At 40.8% G+C, this 21,257-nt stretch overlaps 4 protein-coding genes across 4 annotated transcripts; 2 read left to right on the top strand and 2 right to left on the bottom strand.

Moving 5' to 3' along the window:
• The first annotated feature begins 34 nt into the window (after positions 1 to 34).
• On the top strand, positions 35 to 11,616 carry LOC134179800 (unconventional myosin heavy chain 6-like). The gene is made up of 40 exons (XM_062646757.1): positions 35 to 171; positions 251 to 357; positions 579 to 641; positions 727 to 870; positions 1,024 to 1,132; positions 1,188 to 1,753; positions 1,818 to 1,967; positions 2,032 to 2,124; positions 2,186 to 2,260; positions 2,325 to 2,375; positions 2,443 to 2,682; positions 2,742 to 2,822; positions 2,881 to 3,075; positions 4,196 to 4,469; positions 4,531 to 4,637; positions 4,697 to 4,881; positions 4,953 to 5,370; positions 5,428 to 5,541; positions 5,602 to 5,826; positions 5,975 to 6,106; positions 6,168 to 6,326; positions 6,387 to 6,457; positions 6,547 to 6,736; positions 6,801 to 6,898; positions 6,953 to 7,049; positions 7,107 to 7,505; positions 7,565 to 7,698; positions 7,753 to 8,081; positions 9,564 to 9,640; positions 9,703 to 9,792; positions 9,855 to 9,931; positions 9,990 to 10,071; positions 10,132 to 10,213; positions 10,279 to 10,382; positions 10,439 to 10,558; positions 10,616 to 10,858; positions 10,916 to 10,999; positions 11,056 to 11,099; positions 11,151 to 11,226; positions 11,291 to 11,616. Exons 1-40 carry the CDS (start codon positions 132 to 134, stop codon positions 11,396 to 11,398), a joined length of 6,033 nt encoding a protein of 2,010 aa, XP_062502741.1. The 5' UTR covers positions 35 to 131; the 3' UTR covers positions 11,399 to 11,616.
• A 27-nt stretch (positions 11,617 to 11,643) lies between these two features.
• LOC134179802 (protein-serine O-palmitoleoyltransferase porcupine-like) lies at positions 11,644 to 12,999 on the top strand. Its single transcript, XM_062646763.1, has one exon. It carries the CDS (start codon positions 11,652 to 11,654, stop codon positions 12,954 to 12,956), a length of 1,305 nt encoding a protein of 434 aa, XP_062502747.1. The 5' UTR covers positions 11,644 to 11,651; the 3' UTR covers positions 12,957 to 12,999.
• LOC134179803 (uncharacterized) lies at positions 12,999 to 14,404 on the bottom strand. Its single transcript, XM_062646764.1, has 7 exons — positions 14,313 to 14,404; positions 14,088 to 14,182; positions 13,915 to 14,013; positions 13,784 to 13,846; positions 13,582 to 13,722; positions 13,313 to 13,504; positions 12,999 to 13,232 (listed from the first exon to the last, which is right to left on the bottom strand). Exons 4-7 carry the CDS (start codon positions 13,805 to 13,807, stop codon positions 13,131 to 13,133), a joined length of 459 nt encoding a protein of 152 aa, XP_062502748.1. The 5' UTR covers positions 13,808 to 13,846; positions 13,915 to 14,013; positions 14,088 to 14,182; positions 14,313 to 14,404; the 3' UTR covers positions 12,999 to 13,130.
• A 301-nt stretch (positions 14,405 to 14,705) lies between these two features.
• On the bottom strand, positions 14,706 to 21,234 carry LOC134179594 (G patch domain-containing protein 11-like). The gene is made up of 8 exons (XM_062646530.1): positions 21,161 to 21,234; positions 18,605 to 18,756; positions 18,494 to 18,546; positions 17,338 to 17,443; positions 17,075 to 17,283; positions 16,921 to 17,007; positions 16,776 to 16,860; positions 14,706 to 15,044 (listed from the first exon to the last, which is right to left on the bottom strand). Exons 1-8 carry the CDS (start codon positions 21,232 to 21,234, stop codon positions 14,986 to 14,988), a joined length of 825 nt encoding a protein of 274 aa, XP_062502514.1. The 3' UTR covers positions 14,706 to 14,985.
• Between the last annotated feature and the right edge of the window lie 23 nt (positions 21,235 to 21,257).

The following is a 21,257-nucleotide window of genomic DNA, read 5'->3' as shown; positions in this document are numbered from 1 at the left end:
CCGGGCTACGCAGATTGGGTGGAGACCGATAGAAGGCGTGACCATTTCGGGCGTTGCAAAAACAAGTCCGAGTTGTTTGGCAGGACAGCACGCTTCTGCAGGCCGGTAAGCTGCTGATTGAGACATCTGATATGCTCTCAATATTCGATCGACCTCGATTGATCGCCGAAGGTGAGCTGTTTGCCATCCAAGCGATGGGGCTGTGTCTCCCCCAGGGTGATTGCACTGCTACGGCTTCTCTCGTTTTCAGGCGCCAAACCGTCGGATGGCGTGCCCGACATGACCGTGATCAGCGACATCGACGTTCACGGCATCAACACAAACTTGAAAGTTCGCTACAAGCACGACCGCATATATGTATCCATCCCAAACTGCAATGTGCTAAAGATAGCGCAATGCACGTGCCGTCGACGTCCGTCGTTCTCGTCGCGATTCGAACGCAGCGAACAGTTGTTTACGTCGCTACGCGCATCGAGTCGTCGAACGAATAGCCAGAGAATCGAGGAAGGCCGAGCATGTTCGAATGCAATCCGTTTTTCGAATTGTTTTTGCCGTTTTCCTTTACTCACACGTTTCAGACTTACACGGGCACCATTCTCGTTGCAGTCAATCCGTATAAGGATCTTGGAATCTACGAGCAGGTGAGTTTCGTCTTGTTTTGTGCGTAAACAGCACGGCCCTAGACAACGCCCACGTACTCGTTAACCCCGCCCACTTTTCGTTCAGGAACAAATCGAGGCATATTCTGGAAGGAAAATGGCTGAAGTTCCACCCCATGTCTTTGCCACTGCTGAAGCGGCCTATTACAATCTCCAAAACACGACCAAGAACCAATCTTGCGTTATCAGCGGAGAGAGTGGAGCAGGAAAGGTGAGGTCTATTATCCTGGGTCTTAGACTCGCGTAACCGGATCCTACCGTCGCGGCATGCATCCGGGCGCGGCGGTAGGGTGTGGCTACGCGAGACTAGCTAGCCTAATTTTGCATTGAAATAAATGAAACAAAATCAATGTTTCTTCACTAGACGGAGACGACCAAGTTCATTTTGCAGTATCTTTGTGCGGTGACAAGTAGCGAAACGAAATGGGTTCAGCAACAGATCGTGGAAGCCAACACAGTCTTGGAAGCTTTTGGTTCTCATGACAACAATTTATTGAAATTTTGATTGTAATTTGTTCACTATTCTAGGTAATGCAAAGACTATCCGTAATGACAACTCGAGTCGATTTGGAAAGTTTATTCAAGTCTGCTTCGACAATCGATTTAGCATTTGTGGATGCATCATTCAGGATTATCTACTGGAAATGTCTCGAATCACGTTTCAAGCCAAGGACGAACGAAACTACCATGTCTTCTATCAGTTGGTTGCTGGAGCAATGAAAAATCCTGAATTAAAAGCAAAGTGGCATCTTACGTTTGAGTATATCAACCAGAGTGGATGCTATACCCTCGATGGTGTAGACGATGTCGAAATGTTTGACAGTCTGCGTCGAGCTCTTATTGTCCTCAATGTTGCCGATGATATTTCCGATGGCATGTTTAGTGTCGTTGCAGCTGTCCTGTGGATAGGAAATTTTCAGTTTGAAGGGATAGACGATGGCGAGGCATCTCAGCTTACATCAAAAGACTATGCAATTGCAGAAAAGGTTGCAGACCTGCTTCGAATCAAGCTTAATGATGTGAAAAAGGTTGCGACACACAGACAAATTCTAGTGAGGGGACAAATTACAGAAATTCCCTTAAAGTTACACGAAGTCAGTAATAGCTACATCATATTCATCATGTCTCACTTGACTATCTTGATTTTTTAATTCTCAGGCAAGAGAGAATCGACATGCCATGGCCAAAGCCCTGTATTCTCGAACATTTGCCTGGCTAGTTGGTCAAATCAACAGCTGTACCAATCCTGGAAAGGAGAGAAGTCGCTTCATTGGAGTTCTTGATATATTTGGTTTTGAGAACTTCCAGGTAAGCTGTAAACCATTAATTCATGTCTTGCTTCACATCTGTATCAATCATGTGAAATGTGCAGATCAACAGCTTTGAGCAGCTCTGTATCAACTACACAAATGAAAAGTTACACAAGTTCTTCAACCACTATGTGTTCTCACTTGAGCAACAAATTGTGAGTTCCTTGCTACACTGCCAGCCTTCCACTTGTAAATAAACTGGTTTCACTGTTTTAGTATGCTGATGAAGACATCAATTTTTCCCATATCAGTTTCACTGACAACACTGTATGCCTGCAGCTAATTGAAAAGGTACACGAGTCCAATGCTGAAAGATCAAGTAATGACTCTGTAGTTAAATATTTTTTTAATTTAGCCACCCAAGTGTATCCTCAAGATGTTAGATGATGAATGCCGGTTTCCAAAGGTCTCGGATAATAAGAAGCACCTTACCTTTGCATCTGTTTTTAACGGAGGCCAATTATTATTATTAGGGAACAGATACGTCGTATATTGAGAAGCAGAATGCAGCTCTCAAGGCCCATCCCAACTATGTAATGGCAGATGATAAGCGTCTCTGGCTTGTCCAGTTTGGAGTTGAACACTACGCAGGACCAGTCATGTATAATGTATACAACTTTCTTGACAAGAACAAGGATGTTCAGCAAGATCAACTCTTTGACTTCATGAGAAAATCAAAGGATCCATTTGTGAAGGACGTAACAAACTATCAAGTATGCTAAATCCAAGTTCTTTTCAATTGCTCCTCAGCTATACTGAGTCTTGTGATTAGGATGTTTTGTCACGAAGTCTTGACATGGCCAGGCAACAATCAAATGTCCTTAACAAACCAAGCACCAAGTCAAGCACCAAGGTAAACAGCAAAGTAAGTAACATCTTTTAAATCTGACATTAATCAATTTGTGAATCAGGGAAAGCCAACAGTTGGTGACACATTCCGGCAGCAGCTAATTGCTCTTGTGGATGTGTTGGCAAAAACCAATCCTTGGTATGTTCGATGTTTGAAGCCCAATCACAACAAAGCAGCAGATGACTATGATGATGACTTGATCATCACTCAACTTCGATATTCAGGAATGCTGGATATTATCAGGATCAGAAGAGAGGTAGGATGTTCTCTAAAGTGAATAAAACTTGCACTTTTCAAAAAGAAGAGTACAACTACAAGCAAGTTATTACACGTACCACTTAGTTTATTTCTTGGCCATGCAATAATTAAGACACACGATATTGTGATTACCACAGTATTTCTGTGCATTTACTGCATGCTGTTATAAGTGGGGATTACCAGAAACTTGCTTGTCGGACTCTGGTAACGATACCGGCATGCCAGTATAGCACGAGGAAGTGCAAGCAATGGCAAGGAAACAACTACACAATGACATGTGTGAAATTCTACTGCATGCACCATAATTCGATTCGATGGCAGATGTTAACCTAGAGAATGCAGCTTCTCCAGAAACCCAGCTAGGAGAGAGAGAGAGAGAGAGAGAGAGAGAGAGAGAGAGAGAGAGAAACAGATGTTAAACAGCCAGAAGGTATCGAGAATGGATTTTCGCAGTGTGGCAGAAAGTCATACGCAATCAATAAAAAGCTAGCGGTAGTATGCAAGATGATGAGCTTGTTGGATACAAAACAAAAGTCACTAGAAAATGTGGAGTGTCTTTGTCAGTAATGAGATGCTCTAGCAGAGGAACAGTTTGAACAAACAGAAGAACACACAGGGCTGACAGATGAGGAAAAGGAGGAAGACGATGAAGAAAAGGAGGATGAAGACAGAGAAAATCAAACATTATCGGGTTAATTATATCCTACATCTAGATGAGAAAAGTATACATCTTAGTGTTATTTATGTTAGTTCAATCAACATCTAAGAACGGATACAGCAACTGTTTATGGGTCCAGTCTACAGGGAGGTTGGTTAAATCACCTCTCTCCGGCATGCCAGTATACCCCAGGCTATACCAGCACCCTGGTAATACCTGGCTCAAACCGGCATGCAGGTAAATGCATGGAAATATGGTAAACGTATGTAGATGTAGCATTAAAGAAAACCGCACATTATTCTTGAGTTCCCTTCTGGAAGGTAGGAGGAAACTGTTGCCTTGTGAGACCAATACAGGGGTGTAGAAAGCAAATGATGACCGGTCTGGCGTAGCACGTTTCTGGGTGTCAAAATTGTTTCATTAGATTAATCAGAAGTACTAAAATTGACCTGTGCTGTAGGGGTTTCCTGTTCATGTACCAGCTGCAACATTTCTTGACAAATACAGATGCCTTGCAGCTAAGGACCCCAAGCCGTTGCCAAAAGATGATAAGCAGGCCGTGGCCTACATTCTTCGCTCACTGAAACTGCCAGAAACCGAGTGGCAAATTGGCAAAACGAAAGTGTTTCTGAGAAACACGGTGTTTGATCCGCTGGAGGAGAAAAGAAAGATTCTCCTGCATGATACAATTGTCTGTATACAGAAATACTGGAGACGAGCTCTCTATAGAAGAAGTAAGTACAACAACACATTTGCATGATGGTGGTTACTACTGAATTGCTGTGATTTTTGCAGAGTTCATTGCCATGAGAGCTGCATCAATCAAAATTCAAGCTTTCATTCGCTGTCAGATTCACAGGATTAGATTTGTTCGAAAACGAAGGGCAGCCATAGTTATTCAGGTAAACCCATGGATTCAGCATGTTAGCTATCATCTTAACAATAATACACTACTAAATAGTCGTATCTGCGTGGAATGTTTGCTCGTGAGTTTGTGGCTGAGCTGAGAAGGAAAAGACAACGAGAAGAAGAAGAACGACGGAGGAGAATGAAAGCAGAAGAAGACAGGCGAAAACAGTTGGCAATAGAGGAACAACGAAAACAAGAAACATTGCGTCAGACAAAGGCAGTAGAAGACTCGTTTGAGTAAGATGTCACAAGTCTTGTGCATGAAAGCGGCTCACAGTTGCATGATATCCATGTTTTCCGTTAAACAGAGCTGCACAACGTGAGTTGTATTCATTGGCTCGTATGGCTGAGATAAAATCAAGGAAAACTAAGAAAGCTACTGGTGAGGTTGATCTTGATGCTATGTTTGAATTCTTGCGAGAAAAGCCGCAGCCAGATGGAGCACATGAGCTGGCTTTCGTTGGCCAGATTCAAACTGAGTTGGATGCTATGTTTCGAGAGTCTCAACCAAAAGCAGACGGAAGCCGAACAATGAGACGCAAACGACGTATACAAAAGAAACTATTAGGTCTAGCAGAAGAGGAAGACAAGAAGGAAGAGGCATTCAATGCACAAGACTACAGCATGGTTGCCTTTGCTGAGAAATGGTTCAATGACCATCCAAAAGATTCGGGAGGACTGGGGACGTTAACACTACGCAAGAGATCCAAGTCTGGTCTAAAAGGGGTATTTAACAACGGCTATATTCTTGAAGATCAACTTCCTATAATTATTTATTGTTAGGATACGATGCCTAAAGATGAGATGGTTCGATACACCAAAAACCCAAGTCTAGCCACATCTCTGATCCACATGCATGACCCTGAAAACGTCAACTTAGCTTGTAGCATTTTCAAGGTTTGTTGTTTGTGAGATTGACGAATAATGTCCTGACTGTTCTGTTGTCAAATTATTCAGGATCTCTGTAAATTCTTGCGTGGAGATTTGAAACCTGACCAGATCAATTTGACTATCCAAAGTATCATTGCCTATGGCCTAGAACGGACTGAATTACGTGACGAAATTTATTGTCAAATCATACGGCAACTGACTGGCAACCCGAAATTGGAGCAAGTAGTGAGAGGATGGCATCTTCTGTGCCTATGTGTAGTTGCCTTCCCACCTAACAAACCACTCAGTAAGGTAATACCCGAATGACTCAATCAAATTCAAACCGTTTGTACCCATTTTAGGTGCACGTGACCCATTGCAAGAACTTTCCAGAAATGGCCACTATAATTGCCAGATAGAGAATACATATATTAATTGATGGTCTCTTATCTTTCGGTAGTTTTTGCAAGCTTTCATTCAACGTCACTTTGAAGATCCTAATGTGGATCGGTACGCTGTCTGGTGCTTGAACACACTAAGAATTACAAAAGCAACACAGCGTAAGATGCCTCCATCAAGCATGGAGATTGCGGTAACTCAATATACTACTTGGTCAGGACTCATACAGTTATTTGAACAGATTTTATGCTTAGTGCGTTCGGAATTTGAACAACCTTATCTGTCGATTCTACTTCCTTGATGGAAAAGCCAAAGCAATCGGAGTAGACCCTTCAGCTACGGGTGCAGATGTTGTCAGAGTTCTTGCTGATAAGATAGAGCTGCAAAATGTTGATGGATGGGCCCTGTATGAGGTCAGTCAGTCTACTTGATCATTCAACTTGCATTACTGAATAAACATATCAATCTGGCAGGTGAATCCTGAGCGAGAAAGGTATATTCGCGGTGTTGAGTACATTGCTGATCTACTCGCTGTATGGGAAAGGTAGGCTGGTGACAGATTGTTAAAAAAAACCTTGAATAAATATGGATTCTGAGTAGATGTCATTATAACAGACTTGTTGTTACCCCTAGGGATAAACGTTCTTCAATTCAAATGACAAAGTACACGACTGTTTCAAAGAAGGGCCATACTACTGCTATGGGTGCTGGAGACAGCAAGTTTGTCTTCCGCAAACGCCTGTTTCGAAATCCTAAAGAAATTCCTCAAGATCCCATAGAGTATCATATGATCTATGCTCAGGCTGTCCACAGTGTTGTGAGGGTACGTGAAGCTGTTGACAATACAATTGAAGGGCATCCACAATTGTAATGAGTTGCATCTGCAGGTTGACGAGTTCCCAGTAGATGAACGTGTTGCTCTCCAGCTGGCTGGATTTCAATGCCAGGTTACCTGGGGAGACTATGATCCACAAAGTGATACCAGGTAGAGTGTTTATGGAATTGCACTAAATTGTACGACTTAATGTATACAATGCAGGTACAGCGACATATTCACATATCTGCCAGAGAGAGTAATTCAAGGACGGGACTACTCAGTGGCTGATTGGAGCAGAGCTATTGCTGCAGCACACAAGGTTACCATTGCATTTGGTCATAGCCTTGTTACTTAGTGTTCTACGTTTGCATTGTAGGAGTATGGGAGTGGAAAATCAAGCATTCAAGCAAAAGTTTGGTACCTTACTTCTGTGAAAAACTTTCAACTGTATGGATCCACATTCTTCTTCGTCATCTACAAGGGTTTCTGGTCATACCCTAACAATCTCATCTTGGCACTTGACCATGCAGGTTTCAGGTTTGTCCATGTCAGAACAAAAGCCATCATGGCAGAGTTTCCATACTCCCGCCTCGAGTCAGTTGCTGTCGACGTACTAGAGCAAGCTGTCACCCTAAACATGAAAACCAAATCTCCTGAAGAGCAGAAATATTACACATTCCAGACAGCTCATAAAGATGACATTGCTGCACTCATTGCTAGCTATTCACCACAACACAGCAATTTCCTTCGAGTTGGTGACCTGCGCCTTCGAAGAGTAAATATCTTGCTAAAACAGTAGTTAAAGTGGCTGCAAATGAGTGACTTTTGTGACAGGGGAGAATAACGGAGGAAGAGCGAATGAAAGCATGGAATGATGTCAGATTTGCCAGAAAGAATTTGGCTGATCACAACTTGCTAAGACGGCCAGCAGATAGCAGTGGTGGATTTCTCACAACAACGCTAAGAAGGTAAACGCTAGTTGATAATTTCACAGGTTCTGCATATCAACACCTTTTGTCTAGGTATAACAAAGCAAAACTGGAAAGACTCCAGAAAGAGAAAGAAGGAAAAGACTTTGAGAAGGTGTTCAAACAGAACTACTGGTCATACTCAAAGAGCCGTCTATCTCAGCCTCTCTCCGTGATTGTTGGAGACGAGCTAGAAGATTTAGCATGCAGAATGTTCTCATCTCTTCAGATCTATGCAGGCATTACCAGCTCAGGTGGATTCGAAACGGATGATCCAATGCATGTTGGAATGATTCAGATGGTCATTTCAAAATGTTTGGAGAAAGAAGTCCTTTGCAATGAATTTTACTTACAGCTGATCAAACAGACAACAGACCAACCTGGTTAGTGTAATGTCACGTTTTCAATGTTGGAATGCATGGATGTGTACCTAATGATGTAGACACATTTATACACAGATGAGAAACACTTTTATTAGAATACAAGCTAGGGTTACACTTCCAGGCAGTGCCTACACTGCTATAAACAATGTTGCACTAAAAGAGCAAATTAACCTGGAGAGTTTGTTACAACCTAGTACCACTCTACACTATTTCTCTTAGAACATATGATCTACATATAACAGTTTGACAAATACATTTAGGCAATTGTGACATTTGCTTCTTTGTTGATGGAGCAACACGATTGAGAAAGGCAAGATGACCATGCTATCATTCCTTGAACCAACTTTTATAGCTTCAAAAGATACATCATATTGAAAGCTCTCAACAAGTTCCTCATATTTCACCGTTTTTCTGTAATGAGCATTTTCTATTTGTTCTTCATACGTATGTACAAACATACTATTTATGTACAGTATGTGTATATGCAAACACTATATCATGTCTTGAACAACTGCCCTAGCTGTGTCCCTTATCCAACGACGGTATACTTGCAGGCATAATCAAGTGTTGTCTATTATCAAGAACCACATCCAAGATCACATATCAGATCATGATGAATACGTCTTTGAATGTTATTTACCCAATAACTTATCCATTTTTATCTGAGATACTTTGCTTCTTTTCTAACATATGTGTGTTCAGTCGCTGTGCAAAGAAACTAATCATCTACGAAGTAACCATTGGTTTCAAAGACAGAATAGAGAATTCACATGAAAGGAAACAAGAACATATGATAACCTTGTCGAAGAAATTCTCAGACAGGAATACAAAGTGTGTTTTGAGGCTCTGGAAGTTGATTCCAGAAGCATGATCTCTCAGTCATCTTTCTCTTCCATTGCAAATGTGTCTTCCACCAACAAGAATCAGTTGACTATATTGTTATGATCTGTTTGTCACAAAGATGTATGTTGTTCATTTGCCATTTGGGCAAGAAGAGAGTTGGTAGTGTGGTACTAGACACTGTTTTTACTACCGGGTATACTTTTACAGTGCACCGTTGTATGAATGCAATGTAGGCTCTACCTGGCAGTGCTATACCTTTATGAATAAAGGTTTCTCACGTGTACGTAAGTATGTACATATGTATGTATGTATGTATGTATGTATGTATATATATATATATATATATATATATATATATATATATATATATATATATATGTATGTATGTATGTATGTATGTATGTATGTTGTATGTATGTATGTATGTATGTACGTATGTATGTATGTATGTATGTATGTATGTATGTATGTATGTATGTATGTATGTATGTCTGGCCATTGAGTTTTGACAAAGTGGTGTCATCACTGATACATACATGCATACATATACAGAAGACAGCCAAACATACATACATGCATACATATACAGATAGACAGACAAACATAGTGGTACGCAATAGTTTGCTTTCTGAATTTTAGACCCAAACAGCAGAATCAACATTCAAAACTGGCGCATTATGGCATTTACGTGTGGGGTCGTTGTACCACGGAGCAAGGTCATTTCTATAAAATTAATTGCAACACAATTGTTTTAGTACAGATGGCTTCCTGTACATAGCATCTTGTGGCTTATTTGATGGCACATCTACGACGCTGCAGTCTTGATACAATGAGTGAAGAGGGTCAATGGGCACAATACTGTATCCAGGTTATATAGTTGCCTGATATTGATTATACAGCCAAGCTGTTCTCACCAAATTTCATTTATAGGCTGTCCAACGGACTCAGATGAACAAGAACAGAAAGTATCCACCATCACGTCAAGAAGTTTTATGTGTCATGAACAAGTTTGCTAAATTGTCGTATACCTCGTTGATAATACAGTAAAAATTAATTGTTTCCAAGGCGCCCAATTCATGCTCGTTTCCATTTCATGGATGGTCAGTTTAGAGCATTAGAGTTTGATCCATCAGCAACAACAGAAGAGGTATTCAACATCACATGTATGGCTGCCTATTTCTGTCATTGCTTCTGTTCTGCACAATAGGTTGTAGAGATGGTAAAAGACCGCATTGGCCTTCGATCTGATGCAAGCGGATTTTCCTTGTTTGAAGTCTTTGGTCAATTGGGTAATGAAGTAAATAGATGCAGACTTTTTGGAAACATGTCTGAAAGTTTGTGGACTGATCACTAGAGAGAAATATGCTACCGCAGGAGAAGGTCGCTGATGCCATCTTTAAATGGGAGAAATATGCGAAGAGCACCAACTCACACAAATCTCTCAAACTCACATTCAAGGTGGCGTGCATCTTTACTACCACACTGACTCCATGTAGACACTGCTTTCTCTTTAGAAACGGCTATTCCTTAAACCTTATACCAACCCTACTGATCGAGTAGAATTTGACTTAGTTTTCCATCAAGCCATTGATGATGTGATGAACGATCGATTCCCAGTCTCTTACGAGGAAGCAGTAAGCATTCATTTTATATATTCCATGCATACCTTGACACATGTGGTTGGTTTCTAGGTGTACTTGGCAGCCTTGCGAGCACACGTGGAGCTTGGAGAATATCATGAACACCAGACATGTGATTACACTTCTATTGTGACCCGATGTCTCCCAAAACACATGCAGCAGAGTGTCGAACCAGTCAAAATTGCTCAGAAGCACAGAGACTTGATTGGACGAAGCAAAGATGAGTGCAACCACGCCTATATGGAATTTGTCCGTCAATGGTCTCTATATGGATCTACTCTGTTTGAAGTGCTGGTAGGTAACTACTTGGCTAAGAACAGACTGTTGGCTATAATGGTGTGATGATTTTAGCAATCATACACATCAACTCTTCCAAAGAATCTATGGTTGGCCATTGATCAAGATGGTATTCATATACTGAAACGGAGGGAAAAGGTAATAAGTTCAGTATTGCAGTTTCACTGTACAAGTATTGATCAGTTTATTTACAGGAGGCTCTGGTTTCATACACATATCGAAGCATAGTAAACTATAGGTAAGACGATTAATTATTCCACTAAAACATGTCTAACAAATTAGTGTTCAGTCCTTCCTTGAAGAATCTCATGATTGTAACAGAAAGTTTGACCAAAGGAACAAAGTTTGTGTTCAACACGAGCCAGGTATACCCTACAGTATAGCCAAATTTAAGTTCTGTTGTCATGGTAACCAATCCATCATGTGCAGGCCTCTCAGATTGCTCATCTGATACGAGATTACACTCATATTATCGTTGAAAAACAACGTCGAGCTAGTCAACATAGCCAGAGTGGGCTTGTCCCCCCTACCCAGTAGGATGGACGAATTTTCAATCAGAGCAGTGCTCTATAATGGAATCAAATGATTTTCAAGTTGTCATTTGCATGATCCTAGGAATCTACATAATTTGTGTGGTCAAGACAGTTTATATTTTAGACGGGATAATTACTTAGGGTATCGTTGTAAATTTAATGGTTTCATTACTTTGCAATTTGAAATGAACTCACAGTGTTGCGACCTCTTGTGACACGTGACGTAGAGCTCCTATCTGACGAGCCCGGATGATCTAATGGACAGTCTCCGTTTCTTTGCTCATTGCTTTTGGTCAACAACGAATCAAACGTTGGACTTCGTCCTTCCTCTATTTGCTTTATGTCTCGTGGTCCGCTCGGTGTGTTTGCTCGGAGCTCCACCGATCGTCCGACACTTGGCGTCGTTGGTAGCCGGTCTGGCGGTCATCCGGGTGTTCGTGCAAGAGAAATTGCCTTACTTTGTTGTTCTCGCTCTTGTTGGATATTCCACTTTATTACTGGCACCGACAAAAAGGAAGGGCGTCTTTTCGTCTCTGCTCTGCGTGAGCTTCATCATGAGTTGCGAGCTGGTCGCGTTCACTGGAACAGAATGGCACCAGATCCGGGGATCTATCATGATCGTTGCCATGAAAACCATCTCCATTGGATTCGATCTGGATGAGTGCCGACTCAACGAAATTCCGGGAATTGTTGCGTTTTCCGGTTTCGTACTTTCTCCTGCAAATTCCGTCTTTGGACCATTTGTACAATACCGAATGCATCTGAACTTACTGGATGATAGACCACTAAGTAGGGCTTGGTTTTACCGCCTAGTCCGATGTCTTGCTCTTGCTGCATTTGCTCTGTCATTTTCAATGTGTTTTTGGCCGTGGGTATTCCAACGTAATAGCCACAAGTGGCTTCTTGCATTCACGACAGCCGCGTCCTTCCGATACAGTCACTACTTTGTAAGCTATTTGTCTGAGGCTACATCGGTGATGTGTGGAATCGGTTTTGTGGATACTGAATCTGGGGGTCACTGGGGTGGGGTGACCGTCGCTCGTATGGAGGAGGTTGAGATGCCAAGGTCTCTTGTTGAAGTAGTGACAAGTTGGAATATGGCCAGCCACTTGTTTCTCAAGTCGTATGTGTATAAACCATCGAGGAGCCTTGGCATTTTCCCTGCTATTGTGATCACGTATCTTGCTAGTGCTCTACTTCACGGTCTAAACTTTCAACTGTCTGCTGTTCTATTGTCCATTGGATTCTATGCATACATCGAAAATGTCGTACGAAATAAATTAGCCAAGAAATTGAATGCATCTGTTGTGGCTCGACGTTTGGTTAGTCGTGATGATTTAAAGTATAAAGAAACTGTTTGGTGGGTAACAATCATCAATATGCTCTTCTCCGCTTTGGCTGTTTTTCATTTGGCATACTTGGGTGCACCGTTTGACTTGGACAGTGCAGAACTTCAGGAGCAAGGATACTCGATGCAGCATACTGTTGGACGGTGGCGTGATCTCAGTTTTGCCAGCCACTGGGTGGCATTGGCTACTCTTCTTGCTGGAAAGGTTATCTAGTTTAGTCACTCAGATTAGATCTGGTCGTGTTATAGTGGGGTATGCTTACTAAGTTTAAAGACACAGTTAATTAATAAGTTACTAAAGAATGGATGAATTATGTAGAAACTGCAACTGATAATATTGTATATTTACGAGTACACAGACAAAAGATCTCTGTCACTCTACGTGCTCTTAATTGGTGATGTTCAGGACTCCAAACTTTGACGGTACATGAAAGCAGGGGGGAACCATGTCTGTAGGCTGCCAAGAACTGTATTCAAGTCTACCAGAGTCCTAAAAATATCACTATTACAATAAATTACTGTTGTCCCTACTAGGTTGTTGTTATGGCACTGCTGCATGCATTTGTGTACCTTAGGACTGTCGACTCTGTAGAAATTTGCTCTCCAGGTTGTGGCTAAGTATGTACCTCGGTTTGATCGAATCTCATGATGGCTTTGTCTTAATGAATCACTTTGTGCAGGAACACTAGCGAGAAAGTCAAACGAGATTATCATTACTGCCCACCAGCCATCTTTGTTCAGCAATGTATTGCCTTGATGAGCCTTAGCAAAAACAACAATAATTTTAGCTCTAGAACCATTAAACGAATGCATTCACTATCTGTACATAGTACCAGTACCTCCCAAGCCATGCCCAATGTATTGCATTGAAGATAATAATCTTGTATTTCTGTACAGTTGTCATTAGGATTGCTGATTGTGGCTGCAAATAGAGCAGGGTGTGGTCCTAAATCCAACTCATGATAGTAGCGAGGGTAGTCCTGGACACTAAATCCATTTAAGGTGATCACACTGCATGAGAACAGCATACCAGTACAGTACCGAATCCGAGCCACGACCAATCATTAGTTCTACTGCATCTGCTTGCCAAACAGGGTCATTGCACTGTGCAACATCAATATATCATGTAAGAGACTATATCTACACCAGAACTTATTGGTTTGTGTTTGTACTGATTGGTAGATGATGGATACGTTATTGTCTTCGCAATCATAACGGATAAACAGATGAGTAGCATTGTGGCAAACGCGAACTACGGTCTCCTGAGATGGCTGTAAGAATTGAGATTGTAAATAAAAACTTACAAGTTTAACAGTTAGCATTTAAACTTAATTAACAATTTCACCTGGCCTTGCCCAGAAGACAAAGAAAATAAAGTAGATTGTTCTACTTTCTGCCAATCCACCTGAGAAATTTCAGAACGGAGGGAACAGAACTTCACTACGGAGAAGGAAAAAACCATAGTGGATGCATGGTCCAGAAGTCTAACGTGCATTCAGTTAGCTAGTCATAGACATGCAGCTTTAGATTACTTAGGCTAAACGGATTAATGCAACCTATTTTCACACACCTGCCAGTGAAGTCTGGGAGCTGACTGTACTCGTAAAAGAGCAAATAACTTGGAAAACAACGAGTAAGACCACTGCTTCTTGAACAGCCCTCATTACTGCTCATGCGCGGCCGCCACAACCACACGTCCCGGCTACTATCACCCTGGAAAACTGGTTTCGAATACCAATTATTAGACTACCCATCATAGTAAACGTTCGTGAAATGTTGCATGTAGCTGGGCTAATACATACACTATCACATTACCACGTGTTACAATCTTGCTCCTGGAAATTGACCTTATTAAAAGGATTAGATCTCTAGATACTAGTGATTTGAGTACGGCTACTAGGCGGCCACTTCGATCCTTGAGCTTTAATTTCAATAGAACGATTAATTTCTTTCAATCCACTTATCTGATTGTGACTGTATATACGACTGTATAGGCAGTGACTTAAAAATTAAAGGCAACAGCAGTAAACGAAGAAACTTTCCTTGTAAACTATGTTGTCTGCCACACTATTTGTAGTGAATAGAAAATTATGTGAAACAAAGTACTCAGATGTTTATCTAATGAGGTACTCTTGTACTCTTGCCTTGCAAGTGCCAATTCTATTCCAAACAGTCTTCACTTAAAAACACAATTTGATCACACGAGGTCGTCGACCATTACACTCGCACAAGCGAGCAACCATCTAATCATCATGATCCCGTGCTGTGTCTCCCGGGCATAAACTAATCATCTCCTCTGTATCTAGCAACAAGCAACAGAGAAAGAATGTCAGAACAACAGCCAACACAAAACACAAAAGTTTATACAAATATATTTGACACAAGCTACTGTAGCTACAACTGATAAACACTAATATGCAGCATTTGTCTAAATATTTTGTCAGTAGAAAATAGTTGTACCAAATATATCAGTTTTGATTTGTATACAAGTGCATTGCAAGGAGATGCAAACGCTGACTCGGACTTCCAGACCGACTGCTGCAATATATATGGTACAACAAGTTTAGAGAAACAATGGATTTTTGTGAGTGCCCATACATCTCGTTCTTTCCTTGCCTTCTGATCAGACATTGTATAAAAGAAGGCGTCTTGATTGAGGCTTATATGTCTGCTGTTGCTCAATCAGTGCAAGTACCAGTCTGTATTGCACACACAAAAGCTGGTATCTTCTGATGTGAAATACTGTCTATACAACCTGTCACCCATCCTTTTATGCCATTGTCTGTACTGTCTAACCTAAAGTCTAATGTGATTAAAACTGTTTCCTGTTTTCTCTCCAGACCCTAGAAGGTCTAATCAAGTAAACCAAATGTGGCAAAAAACTCCAGTCATTACTCTTGGTGACACAGACGGTAGACAGTGATCTTGCTTTGAATCTTATCTACTGTTACTTAACTCCCCGTTTGCAGATATGATATCAGTGTGACTACAGTACATCAGTGAGTAGAATAGAAGAGTTTACAGTTTTACTCCATCCGTACTTGTATTATTCAACTGTTGCGTTCCACACTACTTCCAACTTCCAGTACATATGATGGTTGCCGCTGCAATGAGTAGAAACACGATTAACAGAGAACTGAAGAAGACGGACAAAGCAAACTCGAGCCAGAATAGTAAACTCTTATGGCTGACCCGGACATCTCTCTCTATGTGCAAAATGCCAGCTTGTTTAGAAAATGTAACTTGTTGACTAATTATAATCTGCCGTCTAATAGCAAAATTGATTCTGTGGTGCATCACACTGAAAGTGCAAAACAGTCAGTCATGATCTCCTAGGTGTACATGATTAGCTATTTTAGAATGCAATATGTATTGAGTTCGTCTGTTCATGGCTGCTTTACACTCTGCTGTACACATATCTTCTGTTTCATAAATAAATTACAACAAAACAGCAGAAAATGTTCTAATGCAGTACATATTTGCTGGTCGAAGCCTAGATGAACTCTGAGGTTGCACCAATAATCAGATCGGCTATCAGATATCAGCCAATATAACAAGTCTCGGAACACATTGGAATCGGTTTGGTTGCAGCTGATAATACAGATAACATCATGCACATGTGTAAAAGTGTGGTTGGCATGTGAGGAGCAAATGGCAATGAGTTCGAAGCTGAAGAAGAGATCTCCTATCTGGGAACAATTTCACATGAGAGAGAGGGCAAGTGTTGCGACCTGCAATGTTTGCAGTTAGACTTTTTCTCATGACAACGCACTAGTACCAAAACCTATAATACCACATATATGAAACAATGTTAATTAGGTTGTCATCATTACAGACATTAATAAAATATCGGATCAGCTTTCAATATCAGCCTATAATGGCCTAGATTATTCGTTAACAAAAAATAAGTAAAATTTATTTATTGGTGCAACCTTAATGCCCTCGCACAAGTCCCCTAAAACAAATAAATACAACCCAAGCCACTGACTATGTATGTATGCATGTACGATAGATAATAAAGGAAAATGCTTACCTTTATATCCACTTCCACACCACACACAGTAAAAATGAGTACTTCTCAGATGCTTCGTAACCAACTGTAGTTTAAAGTCATCTGGCTGCATAACATACTCATAAATTAACAACACATTTAACATCTAAACAGCCAATAAACCAACTTGATCATCATCCTCATCCTCATTGTCCGAGTCGGCACCTGGCCTACACTCAGGGGGCCAAAACCAAGACTGTACACAACTTAAACCCTAACAGACAAACAGCTAATAAGCTTTAACCAATCAACCTATACAGTGACAGCTTGGCCATTATCACTTTTGCTTGATCAAGCTGATAGCATACTCTCTGACTCTTGGCAAGATCTTGAAGCGTTCCGACGAGTGCAAACTTGTCACTCATTCTCTGACGAAAGTCCCTTCTTTCCTCTGTCTCAACACGTGCCTGTTTGGCAGCTGACACAGTCGATACCGCACGCAAAGTGAGCTTATGCTTTGGCCGTCTGACAGTGCCTACACCTTGCCTATCTGCAAGAAAATTAGATTAGCACTGTCCTCGCATAGTCACACTCTGTTACAAACTGTTCTTGACTTCAACTGGAACAGGTTCAGTTCTACCCTGACCTACACATAGAAGTGCTATCAATATATTGAAACCAATTTGGTAATTTTTTATATTAGGTGTCAGCTAACAATAAAAAATGCATTATTTACAACAGACATTAAAAGGCATCTTAAACAATCCAGTAATCTTAATCAGTCATCAATTCCAGTATGAATTAATTTCTACAAAGTACTTAACATCACTGTCTAAGAGATCACAACGTAAACTGACATTATGCATATATGCACTTCAGGTTGTATGGATCTCCAACTGTAAAGTCTTGAGAAGCAGTCCTAAGGCTACGAGTATATCAAATAATACTGGGAATAGTTGTTTAGCTATCAAAGTCTCCGAGTTGATTGCAACTTGAACAAGGCCTTGCCTAGCCAGAAACTTGTTAAATTATATTGAAACATGCAGACATAAAACATACAATACTGGCAACCAATTATCTAAATTATCTAGCTCTGATTCATGTCATAAATTGACCCGTGCCAAAAAAATCATTCTATGTAGACACACAAGAGCGACAATTACACCCTGATACTTAGAAAACCAGAACACTATATAATCCAATGAATTCAACTACATTAAATCTACTAAGTTTACAGCTTATAGCAAGCCTCCACACTGCACTTTGAAACAATATCCCCGCCTTTGCTATCACGTTACTGATGTGATGTTCATGTGTGTGTTCTTTCCTAAGGAAAGCATTGATACAGCAACGTAAGGCAATTGAAATTGAGCGAGAACAAAGGGTAGATGTACCAACTACACTCGTAATGTATGTCAAATAATGCCCACTATTTTGCTAATTGGATTCAACTGATCGCAATCCAATGTGGATCAAATTCACCTCTTGATGTGAATTAGATTTATTGCGATCAGATTGTGATCCAGTTGCCAGTGTGGACAGAGATGCAATCAGATCGCGATTGGATCACCAGTTGCCACTGTAGGATGGGGCTTAAAATTACATTTCAGATTATATCTAATAGTTCAAAATAATTATTGTTTTGGTATGTCAGTGCATACATGTGAGCACAGGTAAAATCTAATGTGATGCATCAGTATCACTGCGTGTATTTACATTACCCAGAGAAGGGAACCACACCGTTATTCTTGATGTGATACAATATACATAAGAACAGTATTTTCAATTTTTTGACCGTGCTCTTCGTCAATGCCTAGAGATCATAGCAAACTCATCGTTATCACATAAATCTAGGAAGAAAGCAACTTTACCTGTCCGACTAGGTGGTGTCAGTTTGCGTGAAGCCTGCAACACAGCCCCAGCTGCATTTTTGGGTAGCTGTAATTTCACTAGGAGCTTGGCTAGTAATTTACTGGGAGAAACTGCTTTTTGTCTAATCCAGATAATTGTAGTGTGCCCAGCTCTGAACAAATTATGAACAATCCACACTTATCTTCTTGATGCTAAGGCTTCCAAACAGCGATGTTGATGTTATGAAGTCAACACAACACGATCTGCAGGTATTATTAGATTCTTGTGTCTCAAAGGAAGTCAGAAACTCGTCCAGTCTGTGTCACACTGCATGGCTCAACACGGTATCCACCCCTCATTCTGGGGCATGGATTATGGCATTACCAAACACAAATCTAGGTCTAGCGGTGTCTACTCAAGAGTTTATGGTGACTCTCCGTGTCTGGCTGGGTATCCTGGTTTTCCTTCACTGTCAGTCTGTTATATGCCCTTGTGGCACCATCATTAACCCACATGGCAATCACGTTCTTGAATGTGGTTTTAGAGCACTCCGAATCGTGACATCATTCATTATGCAGTTCTTGTGGATAACAATGATTGTAGAGGCGAACAACACTGCAGTAGTCACAACAATACAAGACCTGGTGACATCTTCCATCCTGACTTTTCATCACGGCAGGGTAGCTTATTTCAACTAACAATCAGAAATTCCCTATAGCATCGTTGCGTCAACTATTCAGCCAACCAAGCTAATGTTGCCGCTACAGTTGGAGAAACTGAGAAAATAGCTCGCGACCATGAGGACGTATTATACACAAGCTCTGACTTTTATCCTCTTGTAGTAGAGACGCAAGGAGCATGGTCACAAAGTAGCTTAAACACTTTAAAAACACTAGCCAGAAAAACTGTTCTTTCTATAGGAACTGCCATTACTAAAAAGGTACACACTATCTTTCTAGCAGTTATCTGTTAACCTAGATGCCAAACTTGTTTTAGATAGATTGACACTAGCCAATGACTATGGTGTATGGGAGTTAGTATAGTCCCCTCTGTTGGAGGGGTAGTTGTTATGTATAATATATATATATATATATATATATATATATATATATATATATATATATATTACTGCAAATCAAATTTCTGCATTCCAACAGCTACTGGTACACACATGTACATGTGTCGAAACAGTGACTTCCTGTACTCCGAAGTAGGTCTAACTACCTGTAAATTTGATTCTTTGCAGAAATAACCAGTTGTACAGTAAAATATATGTATAGTATAGATAAAACTTAAAATGTATGCATGTTTTAATGCACGACCACAGCTTAAGACAAATCGCTACCGAAATTTGCACTCACACTCAGCAAGTTAAGAAAAAGGTTTCCGCAAACAAATTGGACCAAGGATCCCCTTTGAGGGGTAGACTCTTTTCTTCGGAAAGGCTGCATTGTTTGTACATTGTCAGAAATAAACAACTATTCGTTGATTTTTGATTCTTTCGCATAGTGTAGTGACTAAATATTTCAAAGTTTGCCATCACTTCATCATTCAGTTTCATTGTTGTTTACATACCATCATTATGCCACAATAATGTAGCAGTCCCATCAGACTGTGTCATCTGAGCAAGCTGTAGTTGATTTTACTTTCTTAAGTAACATCAAACTATGTCCAGAGCAAAGACTTAAGGTTCCGAAGAGAAATATTGTTCAGTGCTTAAAAACTTAATTGGAAACGTACTGACCATATGCTACGGTTTTCAGTCTAAAGATGGGTCGATTGAATCAGGTCATGCAACCTCATGCAGATGAAGAGACGTAATTCCTACAAAAATGTTTTATAGGCAATGATCAGGAACAAGCAGAGCGACGACGCAGAATAGTGCCTGGAGTGAAGCGAGTATAAGGAAGAAATACCCACATGAATACTTTCGCCTGCTACTATAGTCCAAGCAAAGAACGAGTTCAGAATCTAGTATAATATATATATATATATATATATATATATATATATACCGTACTGACGCGATTAATACCCCCATGGTTGGCTAGCATCAACGGTAAACTAGGAGATGAGACTTTACTCAAAACCTGACACCTGGAGGTGTTAATTGGCATAAGTAATTAACTTAATCAATTGACAAGTAATTAACCACCTGTCATGTGTCTCACGCAACCGGATAATTTGTCGGCAAAATCCGAGGTCATCTTGATATTCCTCCGGAAGGGCTTGAGACTCATTCGTTTTGCACCGTAGTCCTACGTTAAAGTGTTGCGTCCACCTGACAAGCCATCCATTGCTTGCTTTAATCCTACAATGTTTAGTTCTGCAGCAACTCGCTTTGCTTCGTCTATCAGTGCGATGTTAGAAACTGCCAGGCCAAAGTTTCGCCTCTCTTGCAAAAGTCATACACCCGGTCATCAAGCTGTACACTTAATGATTCACGTCCGTCGTGCATCTTTCTTGCTTTCTTTCCTTTCGGAGTTGCTCCGTGTTGCTTTAGCTCCTCGTACTTCGCATTCCAGTCCCGTACACACTTCCTTCAATGCTAAATTGGTTGGGGGTTTTGACACCACCGAGCCATTGCCTCGATGCCATCAACAACACTGATCTTGTATTCAACAGTGAAGCTACGATATCTCTTGGGCATAGCTGCCTAGAACACGTTGCCAA

The sequence above is a fragment of the Corticium candelabrum genome, chromosome 5 (genome assembly GCF_963422355.1).
Source record: "Corticium candelabrum chromosome 5, ooCorCand1.1, whole genome shotgun sequence".
NCBI lineage: Eukaryota > Metazoa > Porifera > Homoscleromorpha > Homosclerophorida > Plakinidae > Corticium > Corticium candelabrum.
The sequence above is the reverse complement of the archived record's forward strand: the minus strand, read 5'-3'. Positions and strand labels throughout refer to the sequence as shown.

Excerpts from the sequence above, each read along its gene's own strand:
- LOC134179800 (XM_062646757.1), top strand. The coding sequence starts at position 132 with ATGCTCTCAATATTCGATCGACCTCGATTGATCGCCGAAG. Across the intron at positions 4,638-4,696 it reads GGGCAGCCATAGTTATTCAG|TCGTATCTGCGTGGAATGTT; the intron begins GTAAACCCATGG and ends ACTACTAAATAG. Across the intron at positions 6,327-6,386 it reads ATGGATGGGCCCTGTATGAG|GTGAATCCTGAGCGAGAAAG; the intron begins GTCAGTCAGTCT and ends TCAATCTGGCAG.
- LOC134179803 (XM_062646764.1), bottom strand. The coding sequence starts at position 13,807 with ATGATTGGTCGTGGCTCGGATTCG. Across the intron at positions 13,723-13,783 it reads TTGGTCGTGGCTCGGATTCG|GACTACCCTCGCTACTATCA; the intron begins GTACTGTACTGG and ends TTTAGTGTCCAG. Across the intron at positions 13,505-13,581 it reads CATTGGGCATGGCTTGGGAG|GCTCATCAAGGCAATACATT; the intron begins GTACTGGTACTA and ends GTTTTTGCTAAG.
- LOC134179802 (XM_062646763.1), top strand. The coding sequence starts at position 11,652 with ATGGACAGTCTCCGTTTCTTTGCTCATTGCTTTTGGTCAACAACGAAT.
- LOC134179594 (XM_062646530.1), bottom strand. The coding sequence starts at position 21,234 with ATGCCCAAGAGATATCGTAGCTTCACTGTTGAATACAAGATCAGTGTT. Across the intron at positions 18,547-18,604 it reads GACACCACCTAGTCGGACAG|GCATTGACGAAGAGCACGGT; the intron begins GTAAAGTTGCTT and ends TATGATCTCTAG. Across the intron at positions 17,444-18,493 it reads ATACTGTTCTTATGTATATT|CTGACACCTAATATAAAAAA; the intron begins GTATCACATCAA and ends TTTTATTGTTAG.